Below are 20,796 nucleotides of genomic sequence, written 5' to 3' on the forward strand. Positions count from 1 at the left end.
AGAGAAAAAAATGCATTTTTTCAAAAATGAAAACGAAAAAAAAAATTTCATTTGTTTCAAGGTTATAATTGTAATGAAAAAAAAATATAGAAAAATCATTATCTCATTCTGTATAGTCGAAACAATACTTTATTTAATGTGAATCATTGTTTTCTATTTAGTAAATAATTTTTTATGTTAATTATAATAAATTATTTCCAATAATTATTTTTTTAGTGCGATTATTATTTATTTGTTTTTTTTTAAATTTTATTTATCTTATTATTTTATTTATTTGCCATTTTTCAATGTTTTCATTTATACACCTAAATATTTATTAATAATTTATTTATTTATTAAAAATTATTTATATTTGTTTATTTTGATTTATTTACTTATTTTTATTTATATGTAAGTATTTATTTATTATTTAATTATTTAAATTATTTAAAATATTATTTTTCTTATTTCTTGATTTTTTATTGTATTATAATCTGTATCCTTTTCAAATATTAATTATTATTATTTATGTTTATTTATTTACTTATTATTTTTTTCATTATTTACATTTTTTTCATTATTTTTATTTATAAAAATTTTTTAAATTATTATTTATTATTTCTAGTTTCTTTTATTTTATTACTTCTTTATCCTTCTTGAATAGTAATTATTATTTTTATTTTATTGTTTATCATTCTTAATTATTATTTATTATGTTTAAAAAAATAAATCATTTTAATATTATTGTTATTTATTATTATACATAGTTCATTTCCTTCGACTTTCATTGAACTTCCTGCAGTAATTTTTTTCTTATTTCTACTTTAGTTTTATTTTATTTCAATTACTCTTTATTGTAAATAAATTAAGAAATTTTTTTTAAATATAATTTCTTATTTTTCATTATTATTTACTATTTATTATTATAATTACAATTTACTATTATAATTTACTATTTTCATTTTCTATATTTTTAATTTCTAAAATTCTCACTGCTTCTCATACTTTTTGAACTTCATCTCGGTTGTGAGTAACAAGTCTGTTTGCCCTCTAGCGGAAGCGTCATAGAATTAATATTGGCGCGAAATTCAAATTCGACCTGAACAAATAAGGAATTTCGTTAATATTTTTATTTTACCGAAAATAAAAAAAAATGGATACAACTAAACACCAAGAAGAACTATTTTTTATCGGCTAAAACTAAATATCTTTTGAATTTGAATTTTAAAAAGAAAAATTTGAAAGGGTTGGGAGAAAAAAAAATGTAAAAATCTCAAACAATGTTATACATATTATGGAAGCTCACAAGACTTCTGATAACCGGAACATTGAACTCAGATCATGAGATTTCCTCCCTGTGGTACCACTGCAATATTGAATTACGTACTTTCTTATCTTTATCTGCTTTTTTTCCAGCATTTTTTTTTTTTTTTTTTTTTTTTTTTTTTTTTGCACTTCTTTGCTTTATGTACTTATAGTACAAGTGCGGTGCACGAGCGAGTAAGTCATATCGAGGAGAATTAGAAATGTCTCAATGTTCAAGCGTCACTTTATTGAACAAAAGTTTCGTCATTATTGCCACTGATTCATAATCAACTTCACCATCCATACATATGTAATTTATCAAAAGGCACACCAAGGTTAGATTTTTCGGGTTTATGACCTCGCAATCATCATTATCAGTTTGTGTCAATAGTAGTGAAGCGTTCCGTTCTTGGAAGTCAAGAAAAGAAAAAGAGAGAGAGTGAGAGTGAGTGAGAAGGTGCCTTTAGTAAATTGAATTCTTTTTAAAGAAATCATTTTCCCTTGATGCTTAGAATTTACAATGTGCTTTGAAGATAGCGGATGTGTTGTGATATCGTTAAACATTAGTGCTAACGAGGACAATTGTCAGTCACAATTTGTTACTCGTCGTGTATAAATTCAAGTCCCTCCAAAAAAAAAAAAAAAAAAAAAAAAAAAATTAATTAATTTTTCAATTCGGAAAAAAATTCATAAAAAAAAGAAACAGAAAAAATCATGTGGACAAGTTCAAAGTGATTTCCATTAAAACAAAAAATAAAAATTCTCAGTGAAGTGAAGTAATACTAAAATTGGGAAAAAGAATCAAAAATGCAAAATTATTATAAGTAGGAAATTTTTTTTTACTCCTTTAGAGACATAGGGAATTAGGAGTAATTTTTTTTTTTTTTTTTTTTGAAAAAGTGAATTTCGAATAGAACTTTTTTTCCTCCTTTTCGGGGGGAGTTTTTTTTTGGAAACGAAACAAAGAGAAGAAAAAAAATGGCGAAAGTGAATAACAAAACGGTGACAGCAAATGGGAGAAAAAATGAATCAAAGTGTCAAAATTTAACTGCTAAATATGTACCAGTGTCAAAATGGCTTCCAAATTATACGAAATTTCAAGCTGTCTCCGATCTTGTGGCTGGTATTACTTTGGGTCTAACAATGATTCCACAAAGTATCGCATATGCCGCAATAGCTGGACTCACGCCTCAGGTGTGCGATTTTTTTTATTAATTATTATAATTAATTTATTTAATTATAATAATATTTATTCTAATAATTATTTATTATTATTAATAATTATAATTATTATAATAATGCACAAAATAATTGTAAAATAACAATAATAATAATAATAATAATAACAAATATACTTTATACTTCTTTAAATATTAATCAATTAATTTATTTAAATATTTATTTAATTTATTTAATAATTATTTAATAATTATGTAATAATAATAGTAATAATAATAATAATAATAAAATATTTCAAAATTGATACTAATAATAATAAAATACTAATTATAACGATTATAATTGTTTTTGTATACAATAATAGTAACATTAACAATAATAATGAAATAAATAATAATAAAAATAATATAATAATAATAGTATAATAATAATAATAATAAAAATAAATAATAATAATAATAATAATAATAATAATAATAATAATAATAATAATAATAATAATTATAATAATAATAATGCTAATAATTTAATACCAATAAAATTAGTAATAAATATAAATTAATAATACACGAAAAAAAACTGGAACAACTACAAATTTCACTAAATTAGCTAAATTTTTATTTGCTTCTGTTAAGAATTTTGCTAATGTAGAGAAACTTATTATTGTTCTACGTGAAGCTGTTTTTCCGTGTAAAAATAATTAAAATATAAAAAACAAAAAAAAAAATTAATGATTCATAAAACAAGAAAATTGAGTGTAAAATTCATACAAAATTTTACACTATGAAGAAACTTTTTCTTTCACAAAATTATCCTTTTTTTCTAAATAACTATACACAAGTGTTAATTAAATATTGTAAATAAAATAAAAAAGAGTCAGAAATAATAATAAATAAATATATATATATATATATATAAGAAATAATAATAAATAATAACATTATGATAAATAATAAAATAGTACCTAATAGGTAAATAAAACAATAAAATATTTGATTAAAAAATTTTATTAAATAAATAAAAAAATATATTTAAAAAAAAGTATTTTTAAAATGTAATTTTTTTCTTTCAAACACTGAGAAAACAATATATTTGAATCAAACATAATTATTTTTGTTATACAATAAAAAAAACTATTTTTGAATTAAACATAATAATTTTGATTCAACACACAATAAGTTTGATTCAATAAAAATGTTTAATTTAATTATAAAATATGTTTAATTTAAACATTTTTTCTTGGTTGACTTTTTGAATTAAAAAAAAAGTTTGATTCAAGTTTGATAAGTTTGATTCAATAAAAATGTTTAATTTAAACATTTTTTCTTGGTTGACTTTTTGAATTAAAAAAAAAAAAATTTCTCAGTGAAGAAAATTTATTTTATTAATTTATTATTTTTTTGGCGAAAAATTTGAAATTAAAGAAGAAAAGTAGACAGATGCAAAAAAAAAGACATTAAAAAAAATTGTAATATATTAAATAATAATATATAGTAAATAATTAATTAAAGAAAATAATGTAAATGGAATAATTTGTAATGTAAAGAGAAAAAACAAAGGCCTTATTAATAATGAACTGATAATAATTTATGTGAAATGAAACAATAAAAAAAAAGTCACATGATGATAAAATGACCAAGTTAATGGAATATTTGTAATTAAAAAAAAACTCATATACACTCACACACTGACTAGTAATGATTAATTCTACTTTTCTACTTGACCTGAAAATATCTAAATAATTATCAAATGGGGAAAAAAAACCAGTCAATGATGGTTTTTTTTTTTTGTTAATAATTATTCAAATTCTTTCTTTTATTTCATTCTTTCTATTTGGTCATTATTAAATATACGTTAAAATTTACCCAAATAATTTTTTTCTATTGTTAATTATTTATTTTTATTTATTACATTTTATGTTTTTTATGAAAAATATAAATAAATATTATATATTTATTTATCATTTATTATTTATTATATTTTATGTTTTTTATGAAAAACATAAATAAATTTTATATATTTATTTATTATTTATTATTTATTATTTATTATTTATTATTATTATTATTATTATTATTATTTACTGTTACTAATTATTATTATTATGACTTCCATATTTATTATTGCAATGTTCATACAATGTTCTAAAGGGTTTTAAGCTCGTTAAAAATTGAATGAATAAATAATTTACCCGCGAGTAAATAATGTTTATTATAATTATTAAATATTTATTTTTGTCCTGTATAATTCTGCAGTACATATATTATAACGAAAATATATCAAAGAAAATTGTCATTAATAATTTCGCCTCCCCCCCCCACCTCCCCTCTCTTTTTAATGTGATGTACTTTAATGGAATTTGACATTCAAAAGTCGCATGTAAATATGAAATATAAATTGTTAATTAAAAAATGGTAATGAAGCGATTTCTATAATATTTTATATTATCATCACATTTTCTCAAATGTCACACACGCGTTCCCGTTTTAAAAATTTGCAGAATGTCAACTGAAAAGTTGTCTTCTGCAAAAACGTATAAAATAAAAGCAGAAAAAAATATTTAATTAAAAAAAAATATTGCAAGCAAAAAGAAAAAAAAAAGAAGAAAATAACTGTGTAAATATTTCCAAATTATGAATATGACAAATAGTTATATAAATTTTAATTAAATTATATATGTATTGCATGGAATTCGTCCGGAAAGTACAAACAAAAATAAATATATCTCTGATTTATGAATATAGAAAAGTTTATAAGAATTGTTAACATAAAATGTCTGTATTATTTTTTAAAGAGTAAAAATATTTTTTCAATTTATACGACAATTTTTTTTTTTTTTTTTTAAGGGTTACGGTTAAAAATACAGAAAAAATACAACAAATGCAATTAAATACGACAATAATAATGATAATAATAGCAATGCTATTAAAATACTAATTAAAAAACGTAATTTTTTTTTTTTAATTACAAAGACCAACAGTATAAATAATAAAAATAATTAAAAAAAACATAAAGTAATAATAATAGTACGAATAAAAACGATTTTAAATTAAAAGACAACTGATTTTTGAACTATATGAATTTTTTTTTTTTTTTTTTTTTTTTTTTTTTTGTAATTTGTTTTTAAAAAATAAATTATTTACAGTATGGACTTTACTCGACATTTATTGGTGGATTTATTTACATCTTTCTTGGGAGTATTAGAGAAGTATCAATTGGACCAACATCACTTATGGCACTTTTGACACTTGAATTCACAACAGGAATGCCACTTGATTTTGTGATAATTCTTGGATTTTTGGCCGGTTGCATTGAATTGGCGATGGGTTTACTTAATTTAGGTTTGCAGAAGATACTTATTTCATTTTTATTTTCTAGTCATTAAGATTAATTTCCTAATGTTATTTTTATTCGTTAATATATTTTTTATATTTTTTTTTTATTTTAATATTTATTAGGGGAGAGAGTTATTAAAAAATAAAACTAATATAATTTTCAATTCAATAAAGCAAGAAGTGTAAAAGTAATAAATACGTTTTATCTTTTTCACAATATTATTGATGATAATTTACAACAATATTATCATCATCATTTAGTATAAAATGGAATGAAAAAAAAATTTTATAATTTGGTATGCGCGTGGTATTTAATCTGATAATGAGTGTACGGCTCGAATAATCAAAATAATTATAAATCGATTGTTAACTTCATATATATATATATTTGTATAGAAATGAGGTTTAATGAAGACCACAATTTTGCAGGTTTCCTCGTGGATTTCATATCAATACCTGTTAGTACGGGATTTACTTCTGCCACTGCAGTTATTTTAATCGTACATCAATTGCCACATTTATTGGGACTAGAGTATGAAGCGATTGCTGTCATTGATAGTTTGACGTGCCTCTTTCGTAATATCAGCAAAATTCGTTGGACCGACACTCTCCTCGGTATTTCCAGTATTGTTATTCTCTTATCAATGAAGGTACGTCAAAATATCGACGAAAAAAAAAATTTTTTTTATTTCTAAATCCATTTTTGAGAATTTACACTAAAAAATTTTAATAAAATTAGATATTGGAAAAAATTTTTTAAAAATTTAATAAAACTCTTTAGATTCAATTATTTTCACATATTTTTCGTAATTCAATGATTTTTAATATCTACTACTTTAATAAAAAATTTCCAAAAAGAATTGAATAATTTTAAAAAATGTTTATAAAATTCTTTGCAAACATTCAATTATTTTCATAAATCAAAAAAAAAAAAAAAAATCACACGAATTCAATTATTTGAAAAAGCATTTTTCTAATATTCTTCGACAAAAAATCAATTATTTAAATAGATTTTAATAAAATTCTTTAGATTCAATTATTTTCACATATTTTTCGTTATTTAATGATTTTTAATATCTACTACACTCGATTCTCGTTATAACGACGATCTCGGGACTTCAAAATCTCGATATAACGACAGAAGGAGAAGATCCTACTTCACGTTCTATTCAAACGTCAAATACGTGCAAAATTTTTCGTAATGTATGTTTATTTATATTAAAAGTTTTTAAATTATAGAATCAGTTTAAAGAAAAAGTAAGTATTTTTAATAATAATCGGATCACTAGATTCTTTAGGTTAAATAAAGTTAAGAGTCGATTAAATTTGACGTTTTTTTTGAGTTAACCAAAATTTTGGTTAAATTGAATTCTTAAATTCGTTCGTGTTTTTTTTGTCGTTGTATCGAGAGTTTTAATGTTCGTTATAACGAGAGAACGTTGTAACGAGATTCGTTATAACAAGAATCGAGTGTAATTTAATAAAAAATTTCCAAAAAGAATTGAATAATTTTAAAAAATGTTTATAAAATTCTTTGCAAACATTCAATTATTTTGAGAAATAAAAAAATTTTCACAGGAATTCAATTATTTAAAACAGAATTTTCCTGTTATTTTTCGAAAGAAAAACCAAATTCTTTAAATAGAATTTTATAAAATTCTTCGAAAGAATTTAATTATTTTTATGAATGATAAAATTCTTCTCAGGATAATTATTTTTTTTTAAATTTTAATAATAAATCGTTGCAAGAATTCAATAATTTTTAAAAAATTTTTAAACTCTTAGCAGGATTTCAATTATTTTTAATGAAATTTTAAATGAATTCCTCGAAAAATGCAATAACTATTCTTAAAAATTTTGATAAAATTCTTCGAAAGAATTCAATTATTTAAAAAAATTCTAATGAAATTCTTTAAAATAAATTTAATAATTGAATATTTTTCAATATAATTTTAATAAAAAGTTTCGGAAGAATTCAATTATTTTCATAAATAATAAAACTCGCATCGCAGGATTTCAATTATTTTGAATCTAATTTTAAATTAATTCCGTTGGAAACGCAATTATTCTTAAAACTTTGAATAAAATTCTTTGAAAAAAATTCAATTATTTAAAAAAATTCGATATAATTTGTTTCTTATTATTTATTTATTTATTTTTCTTATTTCTTATTTCTTTCTTTGTTTTCTTATAATTATTTTCAATTCATCCTTAATTACATTTCATGAATGGATTTAATTATTATTAAAAATTTTAATCCAAGTCTTCGTAAAAATTCAATTATTTTAAAAAATGTTGATAAAGCTTTTTATAAGAATTCAAATTTAAGAAATATTCAATTATTCAATAAATTATTTATTTTTGTATTCAATTATTTCATTCTCATTGAACTTTCTAAGAAGAATTGATTTAGAATTAAATAAAATGAAATTATTAAAGTTTTGAATAATTTTATTTATAAATTTCACAAAAAAAAAAAAAATAAATAATTGAATTTTGAAAGAATTAGTTTTGTAATTTTTTAGAAATAGTTAAATTTCAAAAATGCGTTATATTGAAATCATTTCAAATATTTAAAATCCTGTTGAAAAAATAAATGAATATTTAAATATTTATTTTAAAAAATTATTCTATTTTTGAATGTAATTAAGAAATTATGCAAAAAAATTGAGCTAATTTTTTTAATTTTTAATTAATATTATTAATTAAATTATAAATTCTATTGAATTGTTCCAGTGAAACTCTATAGAATTTTTTCCACTGGATATAATATCCGGTTGGTAATTATAATTTAATAATTAATTATTCTTTTTTTTATATTTCATATAGACCCTGAAGGATATTGAATGGAAAAGTTTAAAGAATAATAAAACAATTGCAAAGGGGAAATTTTTGAAAAAAATTTTATGGTTTTTATCGACTGGCCGTAATGTTGTTGTCGTATTAGCGTCAACAATTGCTGCATATCAATTAAGTATTGTCGGTCACGAACCATTCCTCCTTTCAGGTATGAAACATTTTTTTTTTAATTAACAAAAGAAAAACAATTTCATTTATTGCAAATTTTTTATTCCTCTTTTTGTTAATTCTTAATTTTATGATTTTTAATGTCTTCTTGGGAATCTATTAGTAATTATTATTTTTTTTCATCCCAGACAGCAATCTTGCGACCATAAAAGTAATAGTAAAAAAAATAATAAATAATAAAAGGAATAATTTTTTTCTTCAAAATCCGTTAATTATTATTAATATTTTCATTTATTTTCAATTTACATTTTTTAAAAAAAATTATACAAGAGTAAATTTTTAATATTTTTTTATTCTTAAAATCCATTAGTAGTTATAAATTTTTTTTTCAATTTCAATTCGTTTTTTTTTTTAATAAATAATGAGAGGACAAATATGATCGCAAAATTCGCTTAGAGTATATAACATCAATATTTACTCGATAGATTTCAATTTTAAATGTAAAAACCGATGAAAGATTTTTATTTTTTCGTTATTTAATTTTTTTTTTTAATATATATTTTCACAAATTTGATTTATCCAAAAAAAAAAAAAAATGATTTATTTTCCGTCTGTTTTTAAAGGAAATGTTACATCTGGCCTGCCACCTTTTAAATTTCCCAATATCACGTCCCAGATAGGCAATCAGACTTACACATTTTTCGACATGTGTTCTCACTTGGGTTCAGGATTAATCATTGTTCCACTTGTTGCTGTTTTAACAAATGTTGCAATCGCTAAAGCTTTTGGTATGTTTTTTTGCAATAAAAAGAGAATTTTCGGAAAAAATTATTTTTGACTTTAGAGCGACAATTTTTTTTTATGTTACCTTTCTATTTATTTGTTGAACTTATAAATATAATTTTTATTTTTTAAATTTTTAATTAAAACTATTTTTTAAATTTTTAATCAATAAATAACATTTAAAATGTTAATTATAATTCTAACTGCACCTAATTCCAATTTCCATTTCTGTTCTAATTCTCTAATTCTAATTCAATAGCCAATTCAAATTCTAATAAAAATTTTAAATGTAATTCTAATCCTATTTCCAATTCTAATTCTAATTCTCATTCCGATTCTAATTATAAATATTAAATATACATAATTATAAATATAATTCTTACAATTTATAATTGTACTTATATTTCTAATTATAATTATAATTCTATTTTTAATTCTAATTCTAATTCTAATTCTAATTCTAATTCTAATTCTAATTCTAATTCTAATTCTAAAATTCTAATTTTAATTCTAATTCTAATTCTAATTCTGATTCTACTTCTAATTCTACTTTTAATTCTACTTCTAATTCTACTTCTAATTCCACTTCTAATTCTACTTCTAATTCTAAAACTAAATGTAATTTTAATTCTATTTCTAATTCTAATTTTTATTATATTATTAATTCTTATTTTAATTTTAATTCTAATTATAAATAAAATATACTTCTAATTCCAATTCTAATTCAAATTCTGATTCCAATTCTAATTCTAATCATTATTTTAATTCTAATTCAAATTGTAATGTAGATTCTAATTCTAATTCTATTTTTAATTATTATTCAAATTCTAATTCTATATCTAAATATAATTCTAATTCTAATTCTAATTCAAATTCAAATTTTGATTCTGATTCTAGTTATGATTATAATTATAAATATAATGCTAACTGTACCTAATTATAATTGTACCTCTAATTCTAATTCTAATTCTATTTTTAATTCTTATTCTATGTAATTCTATTTCTAATTCCAATTATAATTATATTTTTAATTCTTATTCTAATTCCAATTTTAACTCCAATTTTAATTCTAATTCTAATTCTAATTCTAATTCTAATTCTAATTCTAATTCTAATTCTAATTCTAATTCTAATTCTAATTCTAATTCTAATTCTAATTCTAAGTCTAATTCTGTTAAAAAAATATAATTTTTATGGATGCATAAAAAAATGTTCTATAACGAATGTCAAAAATAATTTTCTGCATTTAATTAAAAATTAATATTAATAATTGAATGTTTAATTGAAACAATAGCGACGGGAGATTTAGTGGACGCTTCACAAGAGATGAGAACACTTGGAGTTTGCAATATATTGGGTAGTTTTGTGTCCTCAATGCCAACTTGCGGTTCTTTTACAAGAAGTGCCTTGAGCAGTGCAAGTGGGGTTCAAACTCCAATGGCAGGCCTTTATTCAGGTAAATAAGTCAAATGATATCTAATAATAATTATTAATAAGTACAACGTCAACGATAAATAAATATCAATCACAATTTGACCCTATCGCAATTTTATTTTTACAACTTTTTTTTTTACTATAATTTCCCAATCTGCAATACATAGTTATAAAAAAATGGATAGAAAAAATTTCTACTTACAAAAAAAGTCGTTCGATAGAAAAACAAGGACTCACCTGAAAAAGAGAAGAGAAACATTTTATTAGTCACATATTTTTAATTGTTTTTACATATTTTTTAAAGATATCTAATTGCATTAGAATTTTTTTAATTGTAATTCGAATTTGAATTCTAAATCTAGTTCAAATTCAAATTCAAATTCAAATTCAAATTCAAATTCAAATTCAAATTCAAATTCAAATTCAAATTCAAATTCAAATTCTAATTCTAATTCAAATTCAAATTCAAATTCAAATTCAAATTCTAATTCTAATTCTAAGTACGATTATAATTATATTCAAATTATAATTCGAACTAGAATTTTAATTCAAATTCATAATCTGACTGTAATTTTAATTCTAATTCTAATTCCAATTACAATTTCGATTCTAATTCTAATTCTAATCACGATTATAATTCTAATTCTAATTCCGATTATAATTCAAATTCTAATTCTGATTATAATTAAAATTCTAATTAAGATTATAATTCTAATTCTAATAATGATTATAATTCTAATTCTAATTCTAACTGTAATATTCTGATTATAATTATATTCGAATTATAATTCTAACTGTAATTTTAATTAAAACTAATTTCAATTCTAATTATATTCAAATTCATAATCTGACTGTAATTCTAATTCTAATTCTAATTCCAATTACAATTTCGATTCTAATTCTAATTCTAATCCCAATTATAATTCAAATTCTAATTCCGATTATAATTCAAATTCTAATTACGATTATAATTCTAATTCTAATTACGATTATAATTCTAATTCTAATTACGATTATAATTCTAATTCTAACCATAATATTCTGATTATAATTATATTCGAATTATAATTCTAACTGTAATTTTAATTAAAACTAATTCCAATTCTAATTATATTCAAATTAAAATTCTAACTGGAATTTTAATTCAAATTCAAACTGTAATTCTAATTCTAATTTCAATTTCAATTTCAATTTCAATTTTAATTTCAATTTCAAATTTAATTTTAATTTTTATCTTAATTCTAATTTCAATTTTAATTCTAATTTCAATTCTAATTTTAATTCTAATTTCAACTCTAATTACGATTATAATTCTAATTCTAAACGTAATATTCTGATTACGATTATAAATATATTCGAATTATAATTCTAACTGTAATTTTAATTCAAATTCAAACTGTAATTTTAATTAAAACTAATTTAAATTCTAATTACGATTCTAATTACATTAAAATTATAATTCTTACTGGAATTTTAATTTAGATACAAACTGTAATTCAAATTCTAATTTCAGTACTAATTTTAATTTCAATTCTAATTCTATTTTCAATTCTAATCTAAATTTAAATTTAAATTAAAATATTAATTTCAATTTTAATTTCAATTCTAATTATATTCAAATTATCATTCGAACTGGAATTCTAATTCTAATTCTAATTCTAGTTACGATTATAATTCTAATTCTAATTCCGTTTACAATTTTATTTCTAATTATGATTATAATTAAAATTCTAATTACGATTATAATTCTAATTCTAATCACGATTATAATTCTAATTCTAACCGTAATATTCTGATTACGATTATAATGATATTCAAATTATAATTTTAACTGTCATTTTAATTCAATTTTAAACTATAATTTTAATTCAAATTCAAACTAATTTTAATTCCAATTACGATTCTAATTATATTAAAATTATAATTTTAACTCGAACTTTAATTCAAAGTCAAACTGTAATTCTAATTTCAGTACTAATTTTAATTTCAATTCTAATTCTACTTTCAATTTTAATTCTAATTTCAGTACTAATTTTAATTTCAATTCTAATTCTACTTTCAATTTTAATTCTAATTTCAGTACTAATTTTAATTTCAATTCTAATTCTAATTTCAATTTTAATTCTAATTTCAATTCTAATTCTAATTTCAATTCTAATTACAATTATTATAATTATATTCAAATTATAATTCGAACTGGAATTCTAATTCTAATCCTAATTTTAATAATAATTGTAAGTCTAATTCTCTAATTCTAATTATCATTCTAATTACAATTAATATTATAATCTATTTATAATAACAAATATCAATTCGCATTATAATATTCTCTAAATTTTTCGTAATTTTTTTACATTAATTAATTTATTAACTTTTTTATTAGTTACTTGCATAAGAGATTTAAAAAAAAACAGTAATTGTTTACATATAAGTTTTCATCTCGTTTTCCACAATATTGAAAATAAATTTTTTTTTTGTTCATTTCTATTAAATAAAAATTTGTTGACATCTTTCTTTATCTCAAAATTGTTATGGAAATGTTTATATTTAACTGAGGTAAACAACAATCGAGAATGTCAACAAAAAACAAAACATACTACACTGTTGAAGTGTAAATATAATTTCTTTTTAAGAAAATAGAAAAATAATTAATTTCTGAAAGTCATAAATTTAATTTGTTGTAATTTTCATTTTATAAGTCTAATTTAATAAATTCACAAACATTTTCGGTTAAATTTCATAATGAGTGATAATTTTACCATTAAAAACATATTTTACAAAATATTATACAGCAAAATATTCTAGTTTAAATAATTTTCACCATTTTGTACAGGAACAATGACACTTTTCGCTCTGAGCTTCTTGACACCCTATTTTCACTATATTCCACAAGCGACACTTGCTGCTGTACTTATAAGTGCAATTATGTTCATGATTGATTGGCGTCTCGTGCCATTACTTTGGAAGGGAAAGAGTAAGTAAATTTACAACAACAAAAAAACTAAGTAAATTTAGTTACAGTATGTAAAATTAGGAGTAATTAAATTTTCTCAGAGGAAAAAAATCGACATCAGAAAAAAAACAAATTATCACATAAATTTTACATAATTATTTTCAAAAATTGAATTCTAGACTAAAAAATCGAGTGTAGAAATTAGAAACAAAAAGATTGTGGGTATATTGGGGAAAAAGAGTCAATGGAGGGTGAAATTTTTGGATAAAAGATAAGCGAATCAAATAAGGTCTGCTGAGTTCGTACTTATAAAACTTTATAAATATAATATCATTCCCATGGATTTGGGAAAGGAACTGAAGAGGAAAATGTCGAGTGGAGTAAAAATGATGGAAAAAAATATTGTACACGTTGCAAAAATAACGCAATTTGGAAATACAGTGTCGAGATTGGAAAATTGAAACAAAAAAAAATTGAAAAATTTAAGTTTAAATAAATAATGTCGCGATCTAATTAAATCTGATTTTAATAATAAATTTATTAAAAGGCTCATTTTATTTTTTATATTACTTCTGTGAGTGGCAATTTATTTTTGAAAATAAATTAAATTTTCCTATAGTAATTATCAAATAATTTATTATCGAAAATAAATAAAAATTTTTCGATGATAATTATCGAATAATTTATTAACGAAAATAAATTAAATTTTAAAATATTTATTTTTATAGAATAAATAAGATTAGGTTACGCAATTGTTGGTACTCACCGGGACTAATCGAATTTTTTGAGCGGAAAGGAAAAATGTAGAAAAGTAGAAAAAACCTAGTAAAATACTAACAATGGGGAGAAAAGTAATTTGATGCTACGGTTCGGAAACACTGCGCTTTACAGTTTAGAATTTTTTCTTATATACTCTGGCAGTAGTGGAAGTAGTGGGGGAGACGCGCTCTATTGGTGCGCTCTCTTGAGCAGCGAGCAAGCGATCACTGATTGGCTGCGGCAAAGAGGCGGCGCGGCGGACCAATAGGCCGCGTCTCCCCCACTACTTCCACTACTGCCAGAGTATATAAGAAAAATTATCCGCACTCATGTGCTCACTGTTATCTACTTTCTCGTTTGGTAAACATAGAAATTGATTTTTTTTAAATAATAATAAATTATTTTATAATAAAAATGTCTTTTTATTTCAAAATAATTTAAAAAACGGTTTTAAACATTAGCAAATAGTAATAAATAAATTATTAATAATCTTTTCTAATTGGGATTACAATTAATTTGTTTAGAGACATTTATTAATTTATTTAGTTCCAATTAATTTACTTGCAGACATTTATTAATTAATTTAATATAGATAATTAATTTACTTGGAGATATTTATTAATTTATTTAGTACAATTATTTTATTTGGAAACATTTATTAATTTATTTAGTACGATTACTTTACTTGGAAACATTTATTAATTTATTTAGTTCCAATTAATTTATTTGCAGACATTTATTAATTTATTTAATATAATTAATTCACTTGGAGACATAAATTATTAAAAATCTGCTAATTTATTTTTCATTCAATAATCAATTTGAATTTATTTATTAATTCATACCTTAACGAAAAAAAAATGAAGTTTAACAGTTAATTAAGTTCAATGAAAATAGAAATTTAATTTGAAGGGAAATTAAAAAACATTTTGATATTTTTTGAAATGTGGAAAAATAAATTAATAGAATGAAAATAAAATTTTGAGTTAAACGGAAAATTTTTCTTTTTCAGGATCAGATGCGATTGCATGTCTGGTAACATTTACAGTATGCGTTGGAGTTAACGTAAAAACGGGTCTATTCCTGGGTACAATTTGCAATATTATTTATCTACTATTACAATCAGCAAGGCCCAAGATTTCTGTGACAGAATGCAAGGTGCTTACAAAAAATATATCTACAAAACTGTGAGGATAATATTGTATTTTCTAAATTCTGCCACTTTTTTGAAATTTATTTTTTTATTTTAATTATTTTATTCAGTATTTCTTTTTTTATTTTTATTATATCCTTTATCTATTATCCTTTGACTAATTATTTATTTATTATTTGATTAATTTTAATATTAATACAAATATTAATATTATTTTAATATTAATATTGTAAATTAATTATTATTTTAATATTAATGTTAATATTATAAATTAATTATAATTTATTATTATTTTTTTCATATACTTATTCAATATTCTGTTTAATTATAATAAAAAAACTAAAAAAAAAAATTTTTTAATTTTCTTTTACTAAAATTCTTTTACAAATTTTTATAATCTATTTTTCAATTTTGGTTTCATAATTAAATAAAAAATCCAATAGTTAATTTTTGCAAATTAAATTTTAACTCAAATGAAAATTGTGTAAAAAATACGGTTCTTTTTTTAAAAAATGATGATTAATTTATAATTGCAGTCGTAATTATAATATTAATGAATATTGATTTATAGACACATTTGGGGGACAAATATCTGCTGCTTAAACCAAGTGATGGACTGCAATTTCTCGAAGTTAATTATCTGACGCAAAAAATATCAGAAATTGGAGAAATTCAGAATAGCAAGGGATTACCTGTCATTGTCGACTGTCAGAATGTTAAGGGAGTTGACTACACTGCTATAAAAGTACGTGAAAAATCACTTTATGTTAATTTTCCATAATTTTCTTTTTTCATTTTTTTTTTTTTTTTTTTTTTTTTTAATTATTTTTGCAACGGAAATTGTGAGCGAATTATTAAAAATTTAAATAAACTTTTAATTAAAAATTAATAAAATTTTAATTCTAATTTCCGTAATTTTTAATAAATATTTTTTACATTTTCAAATAATCCGCACAAAATTTTTTAGATAAAACCAATAAAAAAAATTGTTAATATTAATACCTATAAATAAACATATATATATATATATAAAAATTAAATAAATTTTTAATTCAAATTTAAAAATTCAATTTGAATTAAAAAATAATATTTATATTAAGCATTTAATTATTATGCGCTAATAATAAAATTAGAAAAGAAATCAATTTTAATAAAAAAAAATTAATAATAAAAAAAATGATTATTTCTCTCAATAATTAAATTTCCATTTTTTTATAAAAATAAATTTTAGGAAAGAATTTTCATTTTAAAATTATAGAGAGATCGTATTTCTTTTTTGTTTTATAATAATTTTTCTATTTGGATTAAAAGAAATTAAAAATTTCCAGGGAATGGAGAGACTTCGAAAGGAATTCGAGGCGAGGAATCATCAACTTTGGTTTATGAATATGAAACCATCTGTGATAAAAACTATTCGCGTTCTGAGTTCAATGGAATCTTTACAAATCATGGAAACTGACGAGAATATTATAGAATGTTTTCAAGAAATGCAGACGAGTAATAATTCTCAAACTGTATTTGCTTTAAGTACGTAATTCTTTTTTATTTCTTCAATTCTATTTTTTCTTGTATTTCTATTATTTTCTTATTCTCTTTTTACGTTTATTTTCTTTCCTTTCTTCTTCTTTTTTATTTTTTATTTCTTCTTTTTTGTGTTTTCCTTACTTTTTGCTTCTATTTTATTTTTCATTTCATTTCTTTCCTTTTTATTTCTATCTTGACATTTATTTTTTCACTCTATTTCTTTCTTTTCTCCTCTTTTCTTTTTGACTCATTTTTTTTTCTTATCCTTACTTTTCTTTTTTTCTCTTTTCTTGTTTTTTTTCTGTTTTTCTATTTTTCCTTATTTTTTTCTTGTTTTCTTTATTCTTGCTTTTTTCTGTTTTTCTATTTTCCCTTATTTTTTCTTGTTCTATTCTTGTTTTCCCTTTTATCTTCCAACTTCTTTTTGTTCTTTTTATTTTCTTTCCTTTTTCTTTCTTTTTTAATTGTTTTCTTAAATTTTTCTTCCTCCTTTCCTCTTATGTTTTTTTTTCATATTTTTGTATTTTTTTTTGTTCTTTTTTTTCTTAACAGTTTTTTTCTCCTTTTTTTCTATTTTTTTGTTCTTCTTTTTTCTTCTGAACGGTTTTTTGATCTTCTTTTTCGTTTATTTTTATTTCTCTTCTTGAATTGTTTCTTCTTTTTTACATTTTTCTCTTCTCTCATCCTTTTTTTATTTTCTTTTTCTTTTCTTGTTATTTCATTTCGATCCTTTTTTTTCTTTTCTTTTCCTGTATTTTCTTTTTTTGTAATTTTTCTTGTTCTTTTTTTCTTAAGAGATTTTTTGTTTTTTTTTTCTATTTTTTCTTGTTCTTTGCTTTTTTTCTTCTTAGCAGTTTTTTTGTCTTCTTTTTCATTTATTTTCAATTCTCTTCTTGAATTCTTTCTTCTTTCTTCTTTATTTACTTTTTCCTCTTCTCTCATCCTTTTTTCATTTTCTTTCTATTTTTTGTCATTTTATTTTGATTTTTTTCTTTCTCTTCTTCTTTGTTTTTTTCTATTCTTTTGCTTTTCTTCTTAACAGTTTTTTGTTCTCTTTTTTGTTTTTTTCTATTTTTTCTTGTTCTTTTCTTTTTTTTTTCTTCTTAGCACTTTTTTCCTTCTTTTTCGTTTATTTTTATTTCTTTTCTTGAATTGTTTCTTCTTTTTTCTTTTCTTCTATTCTTTTTTCATTTTCTTTCTCTTTTCTTGTCGTTTCTTTTCGATCCTTTTCTTTCTCTTCTTTTTCTTTGTTTTTTTCTATTCTTTTATATTTTTTTCTTTTTTATGTTTATTTTTCCTGTTATGTTTTTTATTTCTTGTTTCTTTTCTTCCATTTTCTCTTCTTTTCCCTTATGTTTTTATCTTTTTTCATTTTCATTCTCTTTTCTTTTTTTCTTTTCTCTTTCTTCTTTTCTTTTCGGTTCTTTTTTATTTTTTCTTGTTTCTTCTTGTTTCTTCTTTTTTCTTTTCTTTTCTTTTCTTGTTTTTTTCTCCTTCTTTTCATTTTTTTTCTCTTATTTTTTCTTCTCTTTTGTTGTCTTCATTCTTCTTCTTTGTTTTTTTTCTTTTCGTTTCTTTCTTTTTTATTTTTTTTTTGCCTTCTTTTATTTCTTCACTCTCTTCCCTTATGATTTTTCCATTTTCTTTCTCTTGTCTTGTCTTCCTTTTTTTTCTTAGTTTTCTTTTCTCTCCTTCTTTCTCCTGTTTTTTAATTTCTTTTTGTCTTTTTTAGTTTTCTTTTATTTGTTTTCTATTTTTCTTCTCTTTTTTCGTTTCGTTTTTTTTTTTTTAATTATCATAATAGTAATAAATTATATTCATAATTATAATCATTATGACAAAAAAATAAGGAAGAAGAAAAGTAATAAAAAGAATGACGCGAGAAAAGAAAAAATTAAAATTCCTTTTCTCTGTTCAACTTTTCGATATAATATAAAACTAACTAAATCCTTGTGTATATGTATATTTGTATCTATTATGAAAATTTTGATTAAGAAAATGAATATCAAAAATACGACACGTAATTAGTTGGGAAGTTTTCATAGCTAGGAAACATATTTCAAGTTTCAATGCTTTCGAACTAAAACTCATTAACGTTTAGGAGGCATTTCAAATTAGCCGTCGTCCTCTTAGTTGAAGTGCTCTTAAATTAATTATCCGCTAATTAAGAGTCTTTTGCCAATATAATTTTTTATCTGTTAAAAAGAAGTAACTATAATTTAAAAAAAAACAAATATATTTTTATTCTTTCTTTTAACAGGAGAGACTGATATTATGAACAGAATAAAGTTTAGTGAAATTGGTGAGAAAAATGATTCAAAAAGGGAAAATTACGATAAGAATAAAGTTGAAAGTACATTTAATAATGAAGAAAAATTATCACTAATGACATCACAAGATCACAAAGTGGAAATTATTGACAATGATTTGCCATCGGCCACAGAAACATCACAACCACAACAACAACAACAACAACAACAACCGAACGGAACAATCTAGTCCATAAGTTTTCAATTTAGAATCTAATTTTATTAATTCTTTTTGTAAATATTTATTTTGAAAATTAACAAATTTATTATTGTATTGATTAAAATTTAATTATTTTAATAATTCATTGAAATTATTTAATTATTCCAATAATTAATTGAAATTGTTTAATTATTCCAATAATTAATTGAAATTATTTAATTATTTTAATAATTAACTAATTACAAAGAATTTAGATATTTTTTTCCCCACAAGAAAAAAAGAAGACGAATTTATTTGATGAGTGAGAATTTTGACAAAAGTATAGTCAATTTTTTTTTAATTTAGGAATCTCAGGAATGTATGTAAAATGTTTACATAAATATTTCTGTATAAAATTTATACAAATTTTTGGTTTAAATGTAAAATTTAGACAAATGTTTAATTTTAAATTTAATTTAATTTCAATTTAACATAAAATAATTTTAAAATATCAAAAATAAATTTCCATCCAAAGAGAAAAATGACAAATTTTGTTATTTTTAAAAATTAGGAAATTTTTATTTACATCAAAAAGAAAGTAAAATTAAATTTAAAAAAAAGTAAAATTAAATTAAAAAATAAAATAAAAAATTAAAAGTGAAATTAAATTTTAAAAAAATTAAAATTAAGTTTGAGATTGAAATTTCAATTGAAAATCGTGAATCAAATTACGAATTTTAAAATTGAAATTAGAAATATAAACAAAACTTAAAAATTGAAATTAAAAATATATAAACAAAAAATTAAAATTCAGAAACTGTTTGCAATTAACATTTATCTCAAATTTGTACATTTGTTTATTAAACTTAGGAAAATAATTTCTCTTTGTCTACAAAGATTATTTTTTTTATATTAGTTTTTAAAAAGAAAATCAGTATCGAGCTTGTTACTGTGGTTTAAATAATTTAATAGATTGA

At 20.6% G+C, this 20,796-nt stretch overlaps 2 protein-coding genes across 2 annotated transcripts in view; one reads left to right on the top strand and one right to left on the bottom strand.

Annotated features, from left to right (window-relative positions):
- LOC122505523 (follistatin-related protein 5-like) overlaps positions 1-20,796 on the bottom strand; it is a 477,342-nt gene that overhangs the window by 245,189 nt on the left and 211,357 nt on the right. The window lies entirely within an intron of this gene.
- Positions 1,436-19,981, top strand: LOC122505524 (sodium-independent sulfate anion transporter-like). The gene is made up of 11 exons (XM_043617202.1): positions 1,436-2,478; positions 5,609-5,804; positions 6,228-6,448; positions 8,628-8,805; positions 9,389-9,553; positions 10,843-11,004; positions 13,816-13,956; positions 15,707-15,852; positions 16,419-16,592; positions 17,176-17,374; positions 19,632-19,981. The coding sequence occupies exons 1-11, from the start codon at positions 2,263-2,265 to the stop codon at positions 19,868-19,870; spliced, it is 2,037 nt and encodes a 678-aa protein (XP_043473137.1). The 5' UTR covers positions 1,436-2,262; the 3' UTR covers positions 19,871-19,981.

The sequence above is a fragment of the Leptopilina heterotoma genome, unplaced genomic scaffold (genome assembly GCF_015476425.1).
Source record: "Leptopilina heterotoma isolate Lh14 unplaced genomic scaffold, ASM1547642v1 Lhet_36, whole genome shotgun sequence".
Lineage (NCBI taxonomy): Eukaryota > Metazoa > Arthropoda > Insecta > Hymenoptera > Figitidae > Leptopilina > Leptopilina heterotoma.

Coding starts and splice junctions, on each gene's coding strand:
- LOC122505524 (XM_043617202.1), top strand. CDS start 2,263: ATGGCGAAAGTGAATAACAAAACGGTGACAGCAAATGGGAGAAAAAAT. Junction 2,479..5,608: donor TAGCTGGACTCACGCCTCAG/GTGTGCGATTTT, acceptor AATTATTTACAG/TATGGACTTTACTCGACATT. Junction 17,375..19,631: donor TCAAACTGTATTTGCTTTAA/GTACGTAATTCT, acceptor TTCTTTTAACAG/GAGAGACTGATATTATGAAC.